The sequence below is a fragment of the Lathamus discolor genome, chromosome 14, assembly GCF_037157495.1.
Source record: "Lathamus discolor isolate bLatDis1 chromosome 14, bLatDis1.hap1, whole genome shotgun sequence".
Lineage (NCBI taxonomy): Eukaryota > Metazoa > Chordata > Aves > Psittaciformes > Psittacidae > Lathamus > Lathamus discolor.
Genome location: NC_088897.1, coordinates 2,812,059 through 2,831,076, shown reverse-complemented (window position 1 = coordinate 2,831,076; position 19,018 = coordinate 2,812,059). Strand labels below are relative to the sequence as shown.

Sequence of the window (19,018 nt, the reverse complement as noted above, 5' to 3'; positions counted from 1 at the left end):
AAGATGGACTTGGTACTCACGGCTGCTTGGGTTTTATTTCTAGCTTTGCCATTTTGCTTGGGGTTTGTTTCTTCTGCTGTAATCTGACATTCCTCTCTGATGCTGTTACGGGACTGGCAGTAACGTATGATATCCGGTCTTTGGGGAAATCATTAAGGTGATTGTGCAAATCAAAAAACCACCACTTTAAAGGCATAAAAGTGCTTCCTGAATACTTAAATGACTTTTGGAACAATGCTCTAGATGAGCCTACAACGGCTTGGGTAGCTTCTTGAAGTGGTATACAGTGAATATTTCAGTCGTGTTCCTTGGTGGTGTGCTATACCATTATCATGTAACTGTCAGCTTTCCTATGCAATCTTCTTTGTGGTGAGCAAACACCAATGACCAGAAACAAACCAGTTCAGTAAAGGAAAGGCTTTATGGAATTCCTTGCTGTCAGTTTTATTTAGGAATACTGGAAGAATGACGTTGTATGCAAGGGCTTCTTCCCGGGACTGTTTAATACAGAACTTTCTCTAAGAAATGTATTGTCTCTGCTTTTCTGAATGTATATTGTTTTGAAGATGATTCCTGAGAATTCTCAGTACCTGTTGCCTTTCCAGTATTCAGGTTTAGAGAGGGAAAGTGAAAGGTGCAAGAAGAGGCAAGGAAGGTACTGATGTGATTGACAGTTGCTTCTTTTAACTCCTAGTAGCATTTTAATTTCTCTTTTGACTTTCAGGAGCAGAGAACAGAGTAACAGTAGATAACAACAGGCTAGGATTTTTTTTCTATTCACTTTAGCAATCTTGCCTCTGTAAAATGAATATCCTCTGCAGATTTATACCATGAGCCTTGGGTGGAGTAGTTGGGCTGTGGCTGTGCATCTGAAAGCGTTTCTGACCTGTGAGAATCTTCTGTTTCTAAAGTCTGTATAAAGCCTTGTCGGGGGGAATCGTAGCCCCAGAGACTAAGGGACTGACTGGACCTCCTAAGTAGGAAAAGAAAATCATACGAACACGATAGGAGGACAAGGGTAAACTGTAGAGAGAATGTGAGAGGGAACACAACTTTCCAGCAGTGTGAACTCCAGCATTCCTGCTCCTGCTTTCCAGCAGAGGTGGGTGGGTGCAGCATATTGAGAAGGATGCTGATGAAGCATGATAGCCCATTGGCGCATAGCTGAGTGTGATCTTTCCTCCCAGCAAAGTTCTCCAGGTGTGTTGATGTCAAATATGCTGGTGAACACTTGGGCAGATGCAGGGACAAGATACACTCACAAAAATCTAAGCAGTACTACTGTATTTGCTCTTCCTAGAAAGAGATCTGGTTGTCAGAGTCTGAGCCAGAAGTCCAAGAGGTGGAAGCAGAGCGCAAGGACAAGCTAATCACCCAGAAGTGCTTTTACTGGTGGGGTTGGCAGGGGTTTGGTTGGGTTTTTTGTTGTTGATATTGATAGTTCCAGTGTTGCTGTGCTGTCGATTTAGCCTTGGAAGAAGCTGCCTGCTTGAACATGAGAAGTGAGGTGGTCATCACTCTTTCCAGCCTCGAAAGTGCAAGTCTGAGCTCTAGAGCTTATGAGGATTGTGTATTACTGGGTGGTAGTGGATCATCTTTTTTCCTGCTGGCAGGGAATGCTTTAAACAACACCAGACCCCAAACTGTTCTAACATCACGCACAAATGAATGATTTGCCTCTTGACTATGCTAAAAATCTGCAATGCTTTTTGGGTGAACTTGAGGAAAAAGGTCTTGACCTGCTGCATGCAGGGAGAGGGAAGGAGGGAGAGAGGATTAGTGTGTGCAGAAGGAGGAAACAAAGCAGGCATTTTTGCTTTGCTAACATCATCTTGTGGCTGACTCATAGGCCTGACTTTTCTGGGAATAAAATTCAGCTACATACGCTTCTGCTTAGCTGCGCTTTCTCATAGTGAAACATGGAGATCATTTTTTCTTTGAGTTACACTTATTTTCCTAGGAATTGGGTTTAGTCTCTCATTTGTAACTGTTGCTGCTAAAGGCCTTCCCTACCTGTAGTCGTCTTCACATTCCTCAGTTTATGACTGTGTTGGGTGTGTTGTTTTGGGTGGTTTGTTTCTCTCGGTTGTTTTGGGGTATCTTTATTAACATGTGCTTTTAGGTGGAGTTTCACTTGGCTTTCTTCAGCTCACGGTGGGTAGAAATGCCGCAGCTTTTCAAAGCTCTGCTTAAATGCTGACAAGGGATTGCTTTTGCCTCCTTGTGATTTTTAAATGCTCTCAGTTTAGTGTCTGTTAGCAGCAGGACACTGAAGACTTGTAACAATCCTTCAGGCAGGCAGATGTGATCCAAAGCACTTCCCCATGTAGAGGAGGGGGAAGGTGGGGTTTATTTGCCAGCTGCTAGCAGGGCAGTAACTGCCATACGTCATACTTGTCCCAGAGAGCCTTCTGTGTAACTTCAGGCCCAGAAGGGAGTTTGCTGGCTTGGAGGATAGCTTGGATTGCTGAGAGGTGCTCTTTCTGACTGCTCTTCTGTTGGTTTCCTGACATACAAAGTCCTGGACTTGCCACAGTTCACAGCAGTTGCACGCTGCAGGTATTGCTTCCAGGGGAAACAACCCCATGTGTACAGAAGCTCTTTATGGGCTTCCAGCCTTTGGCATCTTTGAACTTAGCAAAAAAAGCTCCTGCATCAAGTGAAAGTATTTGTGGTTGAGTGGAGTGGGGGTTCTTTGTCATGTAGATGGATTTTTGTTTTGTAGGTGAGTGGGCAATACTTGGAGCAGTTTAGGAAGCCTACTGGCAGACTGCAAGGCTTGTGTGCCTTCACAGCTGGAATTACGCTGAGAGTCATCATTCTGCTTTACCCAGCCTGTGAGATGAGGATTTCAGCCTTCAGTCAAAAGGCTTCTGCTTGTTGGTTCTGAAAGCTGGTGCTGGTTTCCTGTTGTTGTTTGGTTTAAGTGATATATATCCTCTTATAAATGGGCAGAGGAAAACAGTTGATGCACTCAGTCTTGGCACGTTTTTCTCTAGTAGTCAGCTACCTAACTGCTGCATTTAGGGAATGTTTGTGTCATCTTCCTTTTTTTTTTTTCTTTGAGGAAATGAGGTTTATGGGATTTATTCGAACGTGAATAATGTCAGGGACTGTGTGAAGTATTTGCAGGTCTTGTGTGCTCTGTGGCAGAATACTGGTCCTGTTGTGGTAACTCTTCTCTCAGATGAGTACTGACTTTGAACTAAATCTTTACTGTATCTAAAGCATTTAAAGATACTCTAGGTGCTGTTTGCTAGTGTTAAGCAAAACAGTTTCCCCTTCCCGAGTTGAAGGTTAGGTGTGCCTCCTGAGTCTGTTCTGATTTGTCTTTCTTTCCGAGTACTCTTCAGCTGACCTCCACTTAAATTTCTGGGAGTGTGTTTCTTTGGCCAGATTTTTAAGGTACAGTTGAAGCCAGCTCTTCAGCAAGGAGAGGTATGTAAAGGAGAATTAAACCTCTAATGGAGGATGAATTGATTATAAGAGTGGTGTTCTGGCAAGAGAGTGTGGGAAAGCTCCATGGCCATTTCATACAGAAGGAAGTGAGTTAATCCTGAAGTTATGATTCCAGGTTAATTTTGGTAAGAAAGACTAAAAGCTGAACTTGGAGTGTCGTCATAATTGTTGATTGGAACAAGCTTTGTTAGTGTGAAGAAGCAAGGCGTTCTCTCACAGCCTGGCAACTGGCTCTCTTGGATGCACTGCAAGAGAAAAATATACTGTGACAGATGCCTGCATGAGGAATTCCCTTCCTTCCTCCCTTCTCCTGCCCCTGCACTGCTATGGTGTGAAGTGGGAGTTCTGTCCTCTGCCTATTGCCATCTGGTTGCACAGCCTCATAGAGCAGGGACTGCAGAGTGCAAGGTGCTTACCTGTTAAGAGCTGCAGCAAGATCTGCAAGGCTGCTTGCCGGCTGCTTGCCTGCTGCTGCTGCCCATAAGGGCAGTGGTCTGGTGAGGGGCAGCTCTCCAGTCTTGCTCAGATGGTGACTTCAGAATCTCTGAGTTAATGGCTGAATTGGTGTGGAAGAAAAGGTGACGTGGATGATGTTTTGGAGAGAGGGGAGAGTAAGCATACGGATGTTCTTCATTCAGGGTTGTGTCATGCCTTGCTGACAGAGATGGAAAAGCTTTGAGGAAGCCAGTCATTTAAAATGTTGGTGGTACCTCAGTACTTGGAGGTCCTCACAGTTAAGAGCATCTGTGATTCGTACTGTGCAGTGAGTTATTTAGAGTACTGATTTCATTTGGGTTTTGAGAGGAAGAGTCAGTTTTCAGCTTACCTTATCTGAAAATCCAAAGCCGATGAACTACAGAATACAGGTAAAACAACTGTCTATATATTAGCTGTTATGAACAGAAAAAATAGAGATGCAGTGTACAGATTGGCATGAACAGATCTAGTCATCCAGGCAGCAGAGTACCAGTTTTATCTAAGCTAGTTAGATATAATCCACTGCTGTTCATTGTAAGACATGGAATAATCTTAGTCCTTATCGTGTCTACATTGGAATTCAGCAGACAGATCTTTTTTAAGTCTTTTGTTTCTATCTAAAAGCTTTGTTCAGACTCATGAATGTCCAGACATCATCACACACAGCCTTTGTTTTCATCTCATCTGTAAAAATGAAAATTGCTTTTAAATATTGCAGTACTAAAAATCCTACATGAAAAAGGGGAAAAAAGGAAAACCTTGGGTTTATTTGGTGTCTCCTGGGGTTTCAGACTTCATCTCCTTGGAAAAATAACTCTTAGGATTTAAAGAAGGGCCTGTATAGTATATTTAGTAATAGATGTGCTGGCTGTGCAAACCCTGAATTCCAGTGCATGTCTAACTTGCTTTCGAATACTGAGCTCTACTGTCACTGTAGAGAGCAGTGCCATTCCTATTTGAAGAAAACTTGCAGGAGAAAAGCAGTGGCTTTTGGTGTGGTAAAATTGACTTGATTCTAATAAGTCATATAATAGTCATATTGAGAAATGGCTCTGCCACAGACAGAGCTATTCTTAATTGCCCAAAGGCCTCCATCAAAAATTGGACGCCGTCAGTGTTGATGTGTAACTGTGCAATGGCTTTTACTATCTTCTTGTGTCCTGTGAAGGTATTTCAAGCAAAACAGGAGATCATGTAGTTATGTGAAAATGTGATGAGCAGGATACTGCTACCATCCATGCAGCAAGCCAGAGGTATTCTAATACTTGCATTTGTCTGTCATTTCTAACGTGATTTGTGTGGGGTATCTTGTTCTTTTTGGTTATATCTTCGTGACTGGCTTCTTGAATGTGTAGAGTTCCATATAAATGATGTCTTTCCTTGACTGTTAGCAGCAGCTATCCAGTAGAAGAATCCTTTTAAGTATGTTAAGATGTACCAGAGAACCCATATGTAAATAGTAACTGTAGTCATGAATCCTATGTTTTGTGTTGTGTCTATGGGTAAACAAAAAGGCTTTTTATTATGGGGTGGTCGTATTTAGACTTCGCGTTTACTGGTCTTAATGCAACACCAGGAAATAATAGATTTATTGGACAGAGCCTTGGGTGACGTGGTTTAGTGTGAGGTGTCCCTGCCCATGGCAGGGGGTGTGGAACTGGATGATCATAAGGTCCTTTCCAACCCAAGCCATTCTATGATTTCTGTTGTTGATTCATCACATCTTAACAAAGTTCTAAATACATACTTTCTTTTTCTCCTCTCACCAGACCTTAATTTATTTTGGATTAGGATTCCCATGGCATGTGAACTAGAAGATACTTTGAAATAGAAGGCTTCTTTCTTTTGAAGTGACAGTCTTTTATCAAAATGGTTGGAAAACTCAAACAGAACTTGCTACTGGCATGTCTGGTGATCAGTTCGGTGACGGTGTTTTATCTGGGCCAACACGCTATGGAGTGTCACCATCGAATAGAAGAACGCAGCCAGCCTGTGAGGATGGAAACTGTGAGAAGCACAGTAAGAACTGCTTCCAGTGTGAATGCAAACAAAACCTTTGCTTACAACAAAGACATGCCTTTAATATTTATTGGAGGAGTACCTCGAAGTGGCACTACCTTGATGCGTGCTATGCTTGATGCTCATCCCGATATTCGATGTGGAGAAGAGACAAGGGTAATCCCAAGAATTCTGGCAGTTAAGCAGATGTGGGCTAGGTCAAGCAAAGAGAAGATCCGACTGGATGAAGCTGGAGTCACAGATGAGGTTCTGGACTCAGCCATGCAAGCGTTTTTGTTGGAAATCATTGTGAAACATGGGGAGCCTGCTCCGTATTTGTGTAACAAAGATCCCTTTGCTTTAAAATCCTTAACTTATCTTGCCAGAATTTTCCCCAATGCCAAATTTCTTCTGATGGTACGGGATGGTCGTGCATCTGTGCATTCCATGATATCTAGAAAAGTCACAATAGCTGGATTTGACCTGAACAGCTACAGGGACTGCTTGACCAAGTGGAATCGTGCTATAGAAACTATGTATAACCAGTGTATGGAGGTTGGTTTTGAAAGGTGTATGCTTGTACATTATGAACAACTCGTATTGCATCCTGAAAGATGGATGAGAACTCTCTTAAAGTTTCTTCGCATCCCATGGAACCAAGCTGTGCTGCACCATGAAGAAATGATTGGAAAAGCAGGAGGTGTCTCTCTTTCAAAGTGAGTATGAATGTTCCTCCTTTACCTTGTATTGTTCTAAGAGCTAAAATAGTACATTTTGCATATAAAAGACTAGTCATAACTTGGATTCAGTTTTTAGGTAGCTAATGATGTTTCGGGAAACTGAATTATGATGCTTGTTAGCTGGGAAATAAGAATCATTGTTAACTAATGATTTGAAGTCTCTGATTGCTCCCATTGAACAACTGTCCCACTAACGTGTATGGAGCATGTGAGTGAATTTTTAATTAATGATCAGTCTACCTTGGATTTAGATGTCTCTTGTCAGCCTTGCCCCAAAGTGAAGCTGGCTTATTTTATCTAGGCTGCTGTTACTTATCCTGGCAAGATCACCCCTTTGATTTCATGAACTTAAGTACTGTCAATGTAAGAATGGCTGTTGAGTTACGTTTGCCAAGAACATACTCTTCCAGGAAACTTGAGAAAGTGTTCCAACAAAATAGAAAGCAGAATTGGCGTGCTCTTCTGTTGGCATGTGCTCCGAAAAGAACAAGCATTTTGAATAAAATTAACCTTGTTGTAAGCAAATCTCTCAGTGTTCTGCCGTGTCATCTGTGCACCTGATTTAGCCTCTTTCAGAAACCAAACTCCAGCTCTGCTGAGAAAACCTAGATAGGTATTGTGAAAAGGAAAAAGTGTAGTTAATTCTCTAGTTAAACTACTCTGGTTTCTTTGCCACCATTTACAGCTGAACATCCGAAATGCTGGCTTCGCTTTCCATTGCAGGGGGAGGATGTGAATGTTTGAATCTCTCTTCCTATTTTTGCAGTGGCAGATACATCTACCAGGTTGTCTTTAAGTTTCTAGAATATTGATTAAAAAAACCTATTTGAGCAACAAGGCATGCCCAGTTTAATTCCTTGGCTTCTGGTTGTTGAATATTCATCACTGGCCAAACGCTTCTGAGTAACAGAGGCCTTGCCCAGCCAGGAGTGTGGGCTGAGTAGAGACATGTCAAGCTGTTGGATACTGAGTGATTCCAATGTCTGTAAAAACTACAGGCTTGAGAAATAAATATTGGGAGATTTGGTTTATTTAATGACTGGGGAAGGGACTGCGTGGGTTTTCTAATACATTGTAGGGGAATAAGATTTAAAGCAACCATAGGATTATTAGTCAGCGGCTACAAAGAGAGCTTGAAACTTGGATAATGGTCATATATTTACAGCCTGGAGGTTTTGCATCACTGTTCTTACTAAAGAAACACAGCCACCGCCACTGTTGACTGTTCATTCTCAGGGCATCTCAACCCCCTTTTTTTGCTGTGTTGTTTGTTAACCTTACCAGATGTCTTCAATCTGTTAACCTGAAGCAGGGCACTGTTGTATGTCTCTGCAAGCTGGATCTGCATGTGAACTCCTCTTCAGTTACCTGTATCATGTTACTGCTTCATGGTGGCAGCTGAGGGAGGAGTAAACTTAGTGATATAAATAGGTGGTTGCCAAGTTCTGTTAAGTGTCCTGTAAAAATAACTATGCAAAATGTCATTCCTTCTAAAACAGTTCTATCTGACAGCTTCCAGATCAGCATTTTTGAAAGTTAATGAACCTCTATACTATAGAACTGTAGTAGTCTTACTGAATTCATACAGTTTCAAGTAATATTTCTGGTTAAATCTGGTGGAATGGGATGTGAGGAGCGGAGAGCACTTGTTCATGTCTCTAAAAATTAAGGAATTGGATTGTCAAAAGTTGAATATTTACTTCCATGTTTATTTTTGACTCAAACTTCCAAATTCAAGATCGACAAGTATGAACATGTTCTTATGACCTTCAGTTCAATCTGTTCATGGACTTCTGCAGGGTTTTATTATCTCTCATGTGATACGTGAAAGTGATCTATTATTTCAGAAGGCTCTGGCAGTAGTGGAAAAAGAAAGGGTTTTATTAGTGTTATGTCTGTTTTTCATCTAATCAATTACCCTTGAAATAGGGGATGAGGTTTGTTTTTCAGTTGCAAGAGGCCTCTATAATCTGATAATGATTATATTATTATTACATATTATATATTTATTATATGATATGTTAGTAATTAAACAATATAATAAATTATTAATATTATTATTATATATAAGTGACTGAGGCTTTTGAAGGCTGCAAGAAAAACAGTGACTATGAAATTCTCTTCAATGTCTGTTTTGTGTATTTAAATGATATGAATTGAAATTATGGAGGGGGGGCTTGAGATTCCCCAGTTTGATTTCCTTGTACCAGTTAAAACTGCCTGCTTTTAGCATCCCAGCTTCCCACTGCCCTCTTGTATGCAGCCAAGTGCTATGAGCAGAGACTGCTGCCTGTGTAGGGGTTCCTTGTCTAGAGCTGGGGGTGACTGCCCCGAAGAAATTACCCTTTGAAGAGCAGCTTGCCAGGTATTTCACATCGAACTTTAGAGTCTGCCACAGCTGAACAAGCTTTGACAGCTGAACAAAACACACCTTGCATTAGACTTGGTTTTCCTTCTATTAAGTTGCATTTAGCTTGTTCTTCATGGCCTTGGGTGTGCATGGCTACGTTCTGGGTCAGGTTTTAAGCATTGTTCTCTCGTGACTTTGACTTTCTCTCTGAGCTTACTGGCGAGTGCTCTTTGCTTCAGTGTGAATACTGTCATCTTTCAGCTGAAAGAATCTGGACCAGCAGAGCTCTGTATTCTGATGGTTTTCTCCCACCTGATTTTCCAAAGGGATGGTGCTAAAGATCACTTCAGACATGATCTAAGGAAATTTGAAACACTACTGCCTATTGCAACTCGGTCTTCTACTCTGCTTTCTTACAGAGCTTTGATTTACCACATGCCTGCTAACAAGTGCTTCAGGCTGGTTCATAATAGTATATTAAAATCAGAACACTCAAATGATATTGTGCTTTTTATTGGCAGAAGGAGGATATCATAAGTACCAAATCATCTGTGTTTAAATGTGATGTTAATTTAAAAGATCCCACCACATAAGCCTAGCCTGCCTAGTGTGGCAGGGACAGTTTGAAGATAAAATCAGTTCCCTGGTTGTCAGCAAGGTAAAAAACCTCAAAAATGAGAGAATGAACTACTACTATAATCTGCAAAGGCTGTGATACTGTGTAAAGAAAAGGAGCAGAGAAGCCTGCCTTAATCACTTTCCACTCACTATAAAGGCTTTCAGACCTTTCACACAGGCTCAGCATCCACATGGATACCTGGGGGTGGTTTAACTGTTGGAGGGTTTTTGAAAAGAAATCTGACAAGAATTTGTTGTCTTGAAATGTAAAAAAAAAAAAAAAAAAAAAAAAAAAAATTATAGCAGTGTTTTTAAAAGCCCTTTATAATGATGATAATCCCTGGTGACAGAAAGTACATGTCTGGGAATATGGTTTTCACTCATCCGAAATCCAACGCTGTCAAATGAAATCTGTATCAGATGGAACGAGGCTGTACGGGCAGTGTAAGATGTTTTATGTGCAGCTGTGTGTAGAATCAAATTGTGCATGCAGGTTGTTTCTGTGCCAGGGATGAGCCAGCCACCTGGCTTGCGGAATTCTTCAGGCACTGAGCTGACTCTGTTCTTCTCTTATTGCAAATGCAAACTCTTATGCAACAGTCTGTTAACAGCAATATTAGATACCAGACAGCCTGTGTTTAAGATTCTGACTTCATCTGTTCCCCTGGCTGCTTGGTTTGAGGAAACTCTTGGCTGCCTTACTCTCTTTTCTTGCATTTGCTTAGTAATCCCTGTTACTGATGCAGCCCTAGTCTCACTGTTCTATTTTACTTAGTGTTTCTGCTTCTTGTTTTGGTTTTATCCAGCTGCAAGGAGAAACACAGCAAGGGTTTTAAGGATGTGCACTGCAGCATTTGTAGTGGCGGGAAGCCTTCTGTGGTTTGAAGTAATTGCCAGCGTGGCTGTTGAAGGAATGTACTATGGCTGGACTACATGCTATAACTAGTATTGTTAATATAGCTCTGGCATTTGCCTCCTAACTGAAACCAGCTGCGGTGACCATGGACGCAAAGAAATGTCAACCCTTTTATAGCAATTTTTATTAGGCTTGTTATGAAAATAGCTGTCTAAGCAAAATTGCTTCAGGATATACTGTTTTTAATGCATACCTTTCATTTGATTCTAGTACAGATGTGGAAGTGTTTGGGGTTAGTCGTGTCTTCCATGCTACCAGCTGCTTTCAAAGCTGTAACTGTGCCTGTGTTTCTGCAGTGGAGCCTGGCAGCGCTGACCAGGCAGCATTTGCCATATGAATGCATAATCGAATTTGTCAAGACCTGCTATGTTTCCTTGTTTTGATCTGTTTGATGTATTTTTTTTGGGGGGGGGGGGTGTTTTTTTCCTCCTGTCCCCAGTCTGTCTTCCCCCATGCTCCTCAGATCTTCTTTGCTCTGAAGAATCTTTCTCACAAACTGTGTTTGACTTTTCTTTCCACCTTAACTAAAAGGACAGAAAAGGAGCTACACAGAAGACCAAATGTGGTATAGTGTATTTTTGAATCGGTGCCTCGGAGCAGCTAAATGTAGTTCCCTGCTTATCTCTTGCCAGTGATTAATCACCAGGAAGTGTTTCATGCTGAGCTTATTTTTACCAAAGACTAAAATGAGAGTGGGGCAAAACATACACGTTTTAAATGTGCTTTTACTTCAGGATGAGTTAGCCACATGTGTACTAATTTAGGTCCTAACTGATGTATAACACCCGTTGGTTTGGGGTTCCAGTAAGCTCTTAGCCAAGGCTATTGCCTGGTTCTCACAGTATCACCCTTATTTTAAATGGTCCAATCAATCTGCACTTTTGGTGATGGGATTGGCTGGCTCTAAGAGGGAAAGGACTGTAAATCATAGCCTTTTCACAGACCTAGGGACATATTTTTCTTGACAGTCCCAACCAGCATGGTTCTGAGGACTCCTGACTTGGGGTGCTTTGTCCTCTGCCTTGCCGCTTTGACCTTCAGAAACTCAACTCTTAACAGCTATTTTCTTGCTAATTTGATGTGAAGATAGAAGCTCGCCTTCTAATTAGAAGGATCAAAAAGGCAGTGCCCAGGCTTTTTACTTTGCTCTACAGCCTTGTGACCTCAGGAGGGCTGAAATTAGGTTGTGACTTCCTGGTCCCAAAATCCCATTCTGACTTCCTGCCTTTGGTTTGAGCTACTGAAAATGGTTGAAGAGAGCAAGGCTGCATGTTCTGGGAGCTGTCTTACATCATTTTGGTCATCAGGTGCTTACTCATCAGCTTCCATTGAACACCTTTTGCAGCCATCTGTGAAGACTCAGCTTGCCAAGATGGTTTCCTCATGCGTGACCATTTCCCTGTCTGGTTTGTTCTTTGTTGATTGTGTTTAAAGTACGTCAGGTACTGACCTTCCAGCATTGTGTGATTAACTTCCTTCCTCTGTCCTGGAAACGTTCCAGCTATGATGACAAGTAAAAAAGAGCAACAAGGTAAAGACTGATGACTGGAAGATGTGCATGCATGGTTTGTAATTTTAAGGCTTTTGTTTCACAGTACAGGGTGCATCTAAATGGGATGCTTCTTGCTATTGATTTAATGTTTGCTCTGCAACAATTCTTTAGCCTCTTCTTGGACTCATGAGGTTAATTAGGTAACTGTAATCAAACTTGTTCCTCTTTCAAGTTGAGTGATGTCAGTCTTGAGAGCAATCCGACTTTTTTTTAGCTCAGGCGTCTGGATTCTGAAACTGTCGGGAGTATTTCTGGATATTCCATTTATTTTTTGTAGAAGACGCTTTCCCATCTCCTGCCTGCTGTAGAAATGGAGCGTTGGCTGCTTGAGAAATAACTCGATCTCAGTTTTCTCATTCTTTATCATGAGTAGAGAAGCTACTGCTGTTATACTTCATACTGTTACTTTCACATATATCACTTTCATTTCTGAGTGGTAGAGCTTTTTGAGATGGAAAACTCCTTATGATGTAAATAAGGCATGGGAAGAATGATAGTTGCAAGTGGGTGTGAGAGCTATATGCTTAGCATCAGGTTTGAGGCAGGTATAGCCATCCAGCAGGAATTACTGATACTGTGGCATACCTAGGGTATTACTTGCAGTGCAGATGCAAATATTCCTTTAGGCAACTTATATATACAGACCTGATTATTAATCTGCCTTAGAAGAAAGATAAACCTTCACCTCCAAAATGCTTGTGCGCTTTTACTCCTCAGCCTGTTCTGAGTCCTGCTGGCTTGTTTCAGAAGTAACATGGTGAACATGTATGTTTTCTAACCTAAAAGAAGCAAAGAATGTGGGAAGACAAAGTGATGACAGATTTCTTCCCTTGGAAAAAAAACCAACCCAACAAGCACACAGCAAAATTAGGGTGCAAGAACAAACATGGCTTTAGGACTGTTGACTAAATGAGCAACAAATCAACTGTTTTCTAAACACAGTACATATGTGTCGTGGTTTAAACCAATCCACACAAGTCGTCCACTCCCCCCCCCCCCCCCCCGGCCCTCCCCACTCCTAGAGGGATGGGGAGGAGAATCAGGAGAATGTAACTCCCACAGGTTGAGATAAGAACAGCCCGGTAACTAAGGTATGACACAAATCACTGCTGCTACTGCCAATGATAATATTGATAAGAGAAAATAACAAGAGAGTATGATACCACCACCGAACGAGTTCGACCTCCCTAAAGAGAGAGAGCCTGCCCTTCCGGGTAGCTCCCAGTTACCTCTCTGGGCATGCCGTGCTGTGGTATGGAATACCTCTTTGGCTAGTTTGGGTCAGGTGTCCTGTCTCTGCTTCCTCCCGGCCTCCCTCGTCCCCAGCAGAGCATGAGACTCACAGAGTCCTTGGCCAGAATAAACATTACTTAGCAACAATTAAAACCAATCGGTGTTTTCAGCTCTCTGCCCAGGCTGGAAGTCAAAACACAGAGCTTGCACCAGTTACTAAGAAGGAGCAAAACGGCTCCTGGTAAACCCAGGACAATATGACACTGCTATGGTTATCCACTTGCCTTGAAGAACTGTGTAATGGCCAAACAATCAGTAAAAGGAATGGTTATGAATAATATTATTGAAGTCTATGGATTTTCATAGAGGTGTTTTACTGAAAAAGTCACAGTATGTAGGGGGGAAGAAATGGCACCTGGACTTTAAATTTCAAATACAACTTTCAAGAGCATTTAAGACAATGAAAGAGCAAGTGTAGGAATATGCCAGTGGGAAAACATCTTTATATGTAGGTGTGTGCATACTTTTCACTTAACAGCTCTTTGGTTTTTACTGCTGTCTTTAGGCAAAGAACTTGCCTCAGGATGTTCTGTATGAAAGCCTAAACCATGAATGTTGTGCTTGTTATTCTCATTTTAGCCTTGTGTAGTAAAACTTCACTTCCCATCAGCTCTGTAGAAACATGAGATTTGGAAAGGGAAAGATGAAAACCCAAACAAAACAAGCTAAAGGTCTTAATGCCAGTGAAGAAGCAAGTATTGGTTGGAATGCAAAATGTAATCTGCCTTTCTCCCTCCACAGGGTTGAAAGATCTACTGACCAAGTAATCAAGCCAGTCAATGTGGAAGCACTGTCAAAGTGGGTTGGGAAGATACCTGCTGATGTTCTGCAAGATATGCCTGTGATTGCACCCATGCTAGCAAAACTGGGCTATGATCCGTATGCCAATCCACCAAATTATGGAAAGCCAGATCAAAAAGTTGTGGAAAACACAAGGAGGGTAAGGCGTTTTTGTGTGTTTAGTGACTGACTAACTGGATGTGAGCTATAGAGCTGAAGAGTCTTGTGTTTTGTTTGTTTGGGGATTTTAAAGTCTAATACCTTTTGAAACTTAGCAATGTGGTTTCCTTGCCATGGGGATGAAAAGGAAGAATTCTATGGGACCTTGAGCACTGAAGGTCTTTCTCCTGCTGTTTGTCTTCAATTTGGTTTATCTTCCTTTACCCCAACCCCAGGTTTGAGCGGTGTTCTTTGGTGTATGTAGCTAAACCTCTTGAGAATTGTCCATATAGCTGGGAACTAGTTAGTAGTGGAAAACGCAGCTTTCTCACACGAGCACCAAACTTGACTGATGAGCTCAGCTTTTTATACATGAAGGCTGGCAGAAGCTCTGTCACAAAATTACACCCCAGATACTTGGTAGAGTTTGGAGAGTGACCCATGGAAAATGGCTCAAGATGATCAAAATGACACATTTTTCCAATTCTTTGCTGTCTTTTGTAGAAACAAACAAAAGATGGAGGGAAGTCTGGTGCTGATTAACCTAAACTTAAGGATTTGAGCCTGAACTTAATGTTGGAATGTGAGTAGTTAGGCTATAGAGCTGTTTATCCCTGGAGGTATCCATTGGAAAGCTCATTACCATTGTTTGAAATAAGAGTAATTAATTCCTCTGTTCTTTGGAGAATGTATACTTGATTAAAAGAAGGTGCATTTTGCTGCAGCAGCAAAGTAATCATTGGAAAAATTGAATTAAACCGTTAAAAAGGACTGTCTTCCACTAGCCTTCAGTATTAAAAACCCCTGGTTTGTACGCTGCTCAGCTAAATACTGATGGAAGGGGGAAAAAAAGGCTTTTTGTGAAGTCTCCAAACACTTTTGCATTCTTTCTTTTTAGAAACTTGAATACCTGATTGTGCGTATTAAAGGAAGACAGATCGGCTGTTTTAATAGTTGTTAGCTCAGCACGGAAAAGGTAACTCACCTTTTCTGGTAGGGGTCGTGGTTAGCATTGTATGGGTTTCCTGGTGCTACTTCTTTTAAAGAAGCTCACAAACTAACTTTTCTGTACCCAATTCAAGCCCCTTAAAACAAAAAAAGAAGTGTTCAATGCTACTTCATGGAGCCTTGAAAATGAAATCCTCATGCATCTACCCATATGTAGTATAGAACAGTGACAGGGTCCAGATTTGTATTCTGTTGTGGTGGTTTAAGGTTGGTTATCTCTTCTGACACAATTAAAGTACATTTCTGCAGTAGGATGACCTTTCTTGTGCCTCTGGCTGTGCATGGCAAGCTCAGTCTGAAGTGTAAAAGTCTGGATTTCAGTTGCTTACTGTTGGATGGCTTCTTGAAATCTGTTTCAATTCAAAAATGCAAGAGAGCAATACAGGTAATAAAGCCACAAACATACCTTTAAACATGTTAAAAGCTAATTTAGAAGGCGAAAGTGCATCGTTTGCTTTGAAGCATGATCAGTTTATTTACTAATGTTAAAACCAGCTGTGAAAAACTGGAGGTTACTATTGCAATAGCCGATCCAATTAGTGCAAGGGTATGGAATGCTTATTTTGACTGATACTTTAATTCAATAGTTTTACTTACAGCCCAAGATAGCATTTTAATTTTGGTATTTATTTTCCTGGTCACTTGTTTCTTTACAAAATTCCTTTTATGTCTATGGTTTGTATAGCTAAAGTGAGGGTGATGTCCTGAATTAAGACGAAAACCCCAAACCCCCAAAGGATTAAGGACAGCTAACCTTCAAAACTTGCACTGTTCCTTTTGAAAATGGAGAAACATGAGGCTCTCAAAATGTCATGTACCCCAAGGAGCCTGTGATGGCTTGAATTAGTGTTGGAGCTTTCATTTGGATGGCTTGAATTCCGCTCCCAGTCACTTTGCTTTGTTTCCTCCCAGCTGGTTCCCAGCAAATCCCTGCTCAGACTATCCTCTTTCCCTGTGACTACAGAAATGCTGATGGCCTCACTTCCTAGGGTTTCAAGACTTAAGGCTTCCCAGCTCCCAGAGCAGTTTGTTGCTTAGGTTACTTAATTCTTAGGGCAGCAGGCTCATCGCCCTCTCTACAAGTGCCAGGCTCTCTGGCCAGCACGCAGCTCACATAGTCAGTGGCCAAAATGCTGGCTGCTGAGCTTGGTCTCAAACCAAGTGCATCTTGACATAACCGATCTTCTGGTTGCTGATCAGTGGGAGCTGGCTCGCGTCTCAAACATGCTTTGATTTGTTTTCCCCACAGCTTTATTTGGTTTTATCTGCCCCCCATTCCCAAATATTTCAAAACACTTTAAGGTGTTTGGGGCAAAGGGGGGTGAGAGGAAAGGAGGAAGAGGGCAGGAGGGAACTGTGATGTGTTGGTTTTGCCCATCAGGGATAGCATGTGCTGCCTGTGGATTTGCCCTTTTCTACCATGAATCTGTACCGGTTTATTTCTTGCTGCTGCCTCTTGATGAAGAGGGCATTTACTTGAAGGTTTTTAAACATTTATTGGTCTGGATTTTTCCAGCCTTTATGAAGTGGCACTTGGGAAGTGTGTTACTGCATGCTCTTAGCTGGTGACTTTGTGCATTAATATAGCCCTCCTTTTGTTCTTGCTTTTTTTTTCCATTTCTTCACCTTGGATAGTCTTGCACGGAGTTTTGTGCAGAGTTTGTGGGTATGTTGCTGAAGATGAAGCTGTGCAAATAAAATCTTTCCAAAGTTCCTCTTCAGTGCATAATAAGTACATATAAATCTTGCTTGTAACCATTTATTGCTTCACTTTGTGTTTGGAAGCTGTCCTGTTGTATTTTTATTTGTGGTCTCTGAGAACTTTTAAATTTAACACAGAACTTGAATTTTATGCATTGGAAACAGGAAGTTTCAACTTCTGAAGCTGAACTGTATTGTGGTAGCACAGTAACCCTTGCAGTGACTCACTGGGAATAACATTGAGTTATCTGACACTTGCTGCTCCGATACCATCATAGTTCCTTAGTCCCTTTCAAATGGCAAGAGCTAGCACTTCAGATGATCAGGGGACTGGAGCACCTCCAATATGAAGACAGGCTGAGAAAGATGGGGCTGTTCAGCCTGGAGAAGAGAAGGCTGTGTGGAGACCTCATAGCAGCTTCCAGTATCTGAAGGGGGCCTATAGGATGCTGGGGAGGGACTCTTCATTAGGGACTGTAGTGACAGGACAAGGGGTAAGGGGGTTAAAACTGAAACAGGGGAAGTTTAGATTGCATATAAGGAGGAAATTCTTTCCTGTGAGGGTGGTGAGGCACTGGAATGGGTTGCCCAAGGATGTTGTGAACGCTCCATCCCTGGTGGTGTTCAAGGCAAGGCTGGAGAGAGCCTTGGGTGACGTCGTTTAGTGTGACGTGTCCCTGCCCATGGCAGGGGGGGGTTGGAATGGGATGATCTTAAGGTCATTTCCAACCCGAACTATTCTATGTTTCTGTGAAGGGAGTTGCTTTTGCCTGGCACACAGAGCAGCATTAAGGGGAAAGGATTGATGGGTTGGTTTGGTGTGGGGGGTGCGTGTGTGTGTTCAGTTATGTGGGGGTTACGTAAATGCTGGCTTAAATTGATTGTGGAAGTTGCAACAACAGGGTGGAAGGCCAGCACCACTGAAATTACTGGCAAGGGAGATTCCTGCTCCACCTAAAGATGGAACAACGCTGTGTCATCTGGTGCATTGCGTGAAGATAAGGAGAATATGAAATTCATTTTCAGGCTGCAAAACAGCTTCTATTGAGTGCAGAGGGGTTAGTATTTTATGACCAGAAGCCTGTGCATTGCCCAGTTGTCGAAGATAAGAAAATTACAAGCTTTAAAATGCCCCATGTCTGTTCTGAAATGTGCTTAAATGGCGTGTCTAGAACTGCACTAACTGCGCTGAGCAAAATCTATGGCTTCTTGGTAAAGACTACAAATCAGACTTAACAGTGAAAATACTGCTCAGCAATGACAAGATGCTGCTGTTAGTCCTGAAGTTAAGAACTGACAATGTAAAGGTGCCTAAACCAAGGGCTAATAATGGAGAAAACCAGAAAGGAATGACTACTGTGGTGCAAAGTATTAGCTTCCCCTAACCTTTCCAAGCAGTTAAGTCCTGTTTTTGTTTCTTCTTCTTTCCTCCTTTGCTGTCCTTCTGCTGGTGACTATACAGGTTAATGTACAGGTTATGTATGGGTTAAACAATCCTTTTTGTTCAGTCTGGAAGCAAAATGATGATCCTCACCAGCTCCAGTACAGTGCTTGAGTTAGAATTTCTATGTGCTCCTAGGTAATGCAATGAAAACAATGTTCTCTGCTAAGTTTGGGGGTTTCATTTGAATGCTACCTGCCTGGGACACCGGAATGGTTAGGTTGGGTTTCCATGCCACTGTAGCACAGCACAGAAAAAGATGCAACCCCTGTGTTTATTTTTGTCACCTTAGTTCTGCTTTTGTTTCAGGAAATACCAGTGTTTGAAGCTAACATCATCTCTTCTTACACTGGTCTCCAAGTGCTATGTGGTGTTATGAAATAAGACTCTGGCAGTATCTGCGCTGGTAGAGTACAAATCCAACATGAGTATAACAGAATTTCCTGATGTTTTCAATAAAAAAGCCATTAACTTCTTGTTTATCTGCTTTATGTTATCCCTGACAATATCCTCTTTTATGGCATGT

At 41.8% G+C, this 19,018-nt stretch overlaps 1 protein-coding gene across 11 annotated transcripts in view; it reads left to right on the top strand.

Annotated features, from left to right (window-relative positions):
- The window catches only part of TPST1 (tyrosylprotein sulfotransferase 1), a 44,092-nt gene that overhangs the window by 13,840 nt on the left and 11,234 nt on the right, over positions 1 to 19,018 (top strand). For 8 of the 11 annotated variants that reach the window (XR_010615909.1, XR_010615907.1, XR_010615913.1 and 5 more), the window contains 2 exons: positions 5,706 to 6,650; positions 14,145 to 14,343. Coding sequence is in view for 3 of the 11 variants with exons in the window: in XM_065694477.1 (XP_065550549.1) it covers positions 5,806 to 6,650; positions 14,145 to 14,343 (1,044 nt within the window). In the remaining 8 variants the exon portion in view is untranslated. Of the gene's footprint in view, positions 1 to 5,104; positions 5,190 to 5,705; positions 6,651 to 14,144; positions 14,344 to 14,846; positions 15,151 to 19,018 lie in introns of those variants that run through there. The other 3 variants (XR_010615908.1, XM_065694478.1, XR_010615912.1) reach the window with 3 other exon arrangements.